At 45.3% G+C, this 3,379-nt stretch overlaps 1 protein-coding gene across 1 annotated transcript; it reads left to right on the plus strand.

The window, feature by feature from the left end:
• The first annotated feature begins 579 nt into the window (after positions 1–579).
• CLDN25 (claudin 25) lies at positions 580–1,262 on the plus strand. Its single transcript, XM_025355312.1, has one exon. The coding sequence runs from the start codon at positions 580–582 to the stop codon at positions 1,210–1,212; it is 633 nt and encodes a 210-aa protein (XP_025211097.1). The 3' UTR covers positions 1,213–1,262.
• Positions 1,263–3,379: the final 2,117 nt, after the last annotated feature.

Genomic DNA, 3,379 nt, shown 5'->3' on the forward strand with positions numbered 1-3,379 from the left:
ATATATCAAAAATATTTTTCATATCATTAAAATTCTTTCTATAAAATCACTTTAAAATGACTGCCTAGTATTAACAAAAACTGACAATTCTTAACAATATTTCAATGGACATTTTCATAAATCTTTGTACATACTCATGATACATTAGGTAGATTTCTGGAAATAAGGTGCTGGGTCAAAGTATGCATATGTTTAAAAGTATGAAACATAAAGTCATGTTGCCCTTTGAAAAGATTATATCGACGTGTATTTCCAGAACATCGATCATCCTTGTGATCTCAGAGCTGAGGATTGATTTCAGTTTATGAATTTATTCATCAGATATGTATTGATGGCTCCCTGTATGGCTTTTTTGCCTGTCATGGGACCCTCCCCCAGACTCCACACCCACATCTGATATTGGACACACCCCCAAACCCAAACATTGCCAATTCCTGGCACCTGCCTCAGCTGCTGCTCAGAACACTGAAACAAGAGCCCTCTCCCAATGTGAAAGATCTTCCACTCAAGCAGTCCCTGCTAACCAGTCACTGACCCACTCGTGCTCCTTTTCTTTCTGCATCTGTGTTGGGAGTGACTATGGCCTGGAGTTTCCGTGGGAAAGTCCAGCTCGGGGGGCTACTTCTCTCTCTCCTTGGCTGGGTCTGCTCCTGTGTTACCACCATCCTGCCCCAGTGGAAGACTCTTAATCTGGAACTGAATGAGATGGAGACCTGGATCATGGGGATTTGGGAGGTCTGCGTGGTTCGAGAGGAAGTTGCCACTGCGTGCAAGGCCTTTGAATCCTTGTCTCTGCCCCAGGAGCTCCAGGTAGCACGCATCCTCAGGGTAGCCTCCCACGGGCTGGGCCTATTGGGGCGTTTGCTCTCCAGCTTTGGGTCTGAATGCTTCCGGTTTCACAGGATCAGATGGGTGTTCAAGAGGCGGCTTGGCCTCCTGGGAGGGACTTTGGAGGCATCTGCTTTAGCCACTACCCTCCTTCCAGTCTCCTGGGTGGCCCATGCCACAATCCAAGACTTCTCGGGTGACAGCATCCCTGACATCATACCTCAGTGGGAGTTTGGAGGTGCCCTCTACTTGGGCGGGGCTGCTGGTATTTTCCTGGTTCTTGGTGGGCTACTCCTCGTCTTCTCATCCTGCCTGGGAAAAGAAGATGTGCCTTTTCCTTTGATGGCTGGTCCCACCGTCCCCCGCCATCCTGTGCTCCAGTAGAGGAGTCAGATGGCTCCTCCCACCTCATGCTAAAACCTAGGAACCTGGTTGTCCAGGACTGGCCTCTGCCAAGGATCTGTGAAATAAAGGAATGTCCGTAGAATCCTTTCTCACTCTAGGTTTGTTTGCTTCATTTTGGGGGTGGTGGTCACTGTCCCACTTACCACGGATGTGATTGTCTTGATGATATGGTAGTCTTCATTTCAGAACAAAAACTCAGGGCAGAGTATCTAACAAACGTATTTTTCTGATTTGAGATTTTATTTATATAAAAATGCTTTAAAACTCATAACCTTAATTACATATTTGATTCTTTCATTACTAAGGAAAAATATATTACAAAATTGCAACCATCAGAGAAAAATCTAGTGTGAATAGGCACTTACTGTTCTGTATAGGTTAAAAAAAAAAAAAAAAAAAAAAAGTTGAAGAAGGTGCCTTGGCAAAGGAAAATGAATTACTGGCCCAGAACAGCATCTTAGGACAGAAATCCTCTTTGTGTCCATTTTCAGCCTCAGGTGTACAATTTGAAAGAGAGCTTCACAATACACCTTTGCTGTTTTACAGATCCTTAATATCCCAAAGGAGAGACAGTCTTGTTTCTGCTACATCGTGAGGCGATGAGCAGTCTACTCTGTCTTCCCCACCTGAAGGTTAACAGTCAGTGTAAGTGAGTGGTAGGGTGACCAACTCTCCTGGTTTGCCCAGAACAAGGTACTTTCAGTGCTAAAACTAGGCAAGTCCCAAGCAAACTGGGACACAGTGATTACCTTAGAATGACTGTGTCCAAATACTGCCCAATGTGAGCATGTATATGAAAGAAGTAGCTTCTCAGAAATGTCTTTTACCATGTGCAAAATCACAGTATAACTCCTTGAATTTTTGTTTTGTTGTGTTTTTTTGTTTGTTTTTGTTTTTGAGACAGGGTCTCACTCTGTTGCCCAGCCTGGAGTGCAGTGGCATGATCATAGCTCACTGCAGCCTCAAACTCTTAGGCTCAAGGGATCCTCCTGCCTCAGCCTCCCGAGTAGCTGGGATTACAGGCATGAGCCACCAAGCTCAGCTAATTTTTTAAATTTTTTGTAGAAATGGGGTCTCGCTATATTGCCCAGCTGGTATCAAACTCCTGGCCTCCCCTTAAATTTTAACCTGTCAGCACACCTACCCAGGTTGCGGCTACAAATCAAGTCCCTTCCTAACCTAAGTTCCTTTGCTTGCTCTGCCTGCAATGGCAGGCTCTCTCCTGACTACCCCACCTCAGGTCTTCCTCCTGCATTTCTGCAGGTCCTCAAGGAGGAGCCTCCTGTTGCTCATAAACCTGTTTGTCAGCTGCAATCATCCTGCAGCATCCACCTTGGTCCTCTCCCTGCCACCTGTCCTCCACTCCTGTAATCAGTTTAAGAATCACCATTGGCCCTGCCAACAATTCCCTCAGGACAGCAGCTAAAGGGGATGGCTCCTAATGCCCCAAGTAGGTCACTTCTGCAGGTTCAGAGGCATGCTGGATTCCTCACAGTACAGGGGACACTCCTCCCTCCCCAAGCTGGTGCTGTGCTTTGTCAGCTCAACTCTGAGGTCTCACAACGCTTCTCACCTCCTGATAAAATAGCCCCAATATCATGAGATAGCCATTGCTCAAGCAAGAATATACACACTCAGACACAAGAGGAAACAAATTTGCCAAAGTAGCCCGGGACAGTTTCCTCCTTAGAAAAGTGCCTTTTTTTTCCCCCTGCAGAAATGGAGTCTGCACAGGTGCAACTTCATCTTCTGCAACTCTTACCTTCTTACCCAGAGCAGATTTCTCTGGAAGTCACAGTTTCTCCAGAAAGCTCCTTCTCCTTTTATGGCTGTCCTTTTATGTATGTCTACTTGGCACGCACAAATCAAAATGATCCCTAGGCAAATACAGCTCTGAGTACAAAGGGCCAGTTTGCATCAAAGGTGTATCCTGGCTTTCCGTGTCTGGTAGGTCAGAAAATGGTTTCTAATGCCTGTTATATTAGCTACTCCTTCTCAATAAAGTTTCAAAGCTCTTTGGACCAAGTTTCAGTCAGGGGTGAGGCTCAATTATCTAAGCACTTTCTTGACCTCCCAGTGTCTACATGAAAGAATCATTTCATTATTCATCCATCTGATCATTTATTCACTCACTTAACAAACATTT

Source organism: Theropithecus gelada, chromosome 14, assembly GCF_003255815.1.
Source record: "Theropithecus gelada isolate Dixy chromosome 14, Tgel_1.0, whole genome shotgun sequence".
NCBI classification, from domain to species: domain Eukaryota; kingdom Metazoa; phylum Chordata; class Mammalia; order Primates; family Cercopithecidae; genus Theropithecus; species Theropithecus gelada.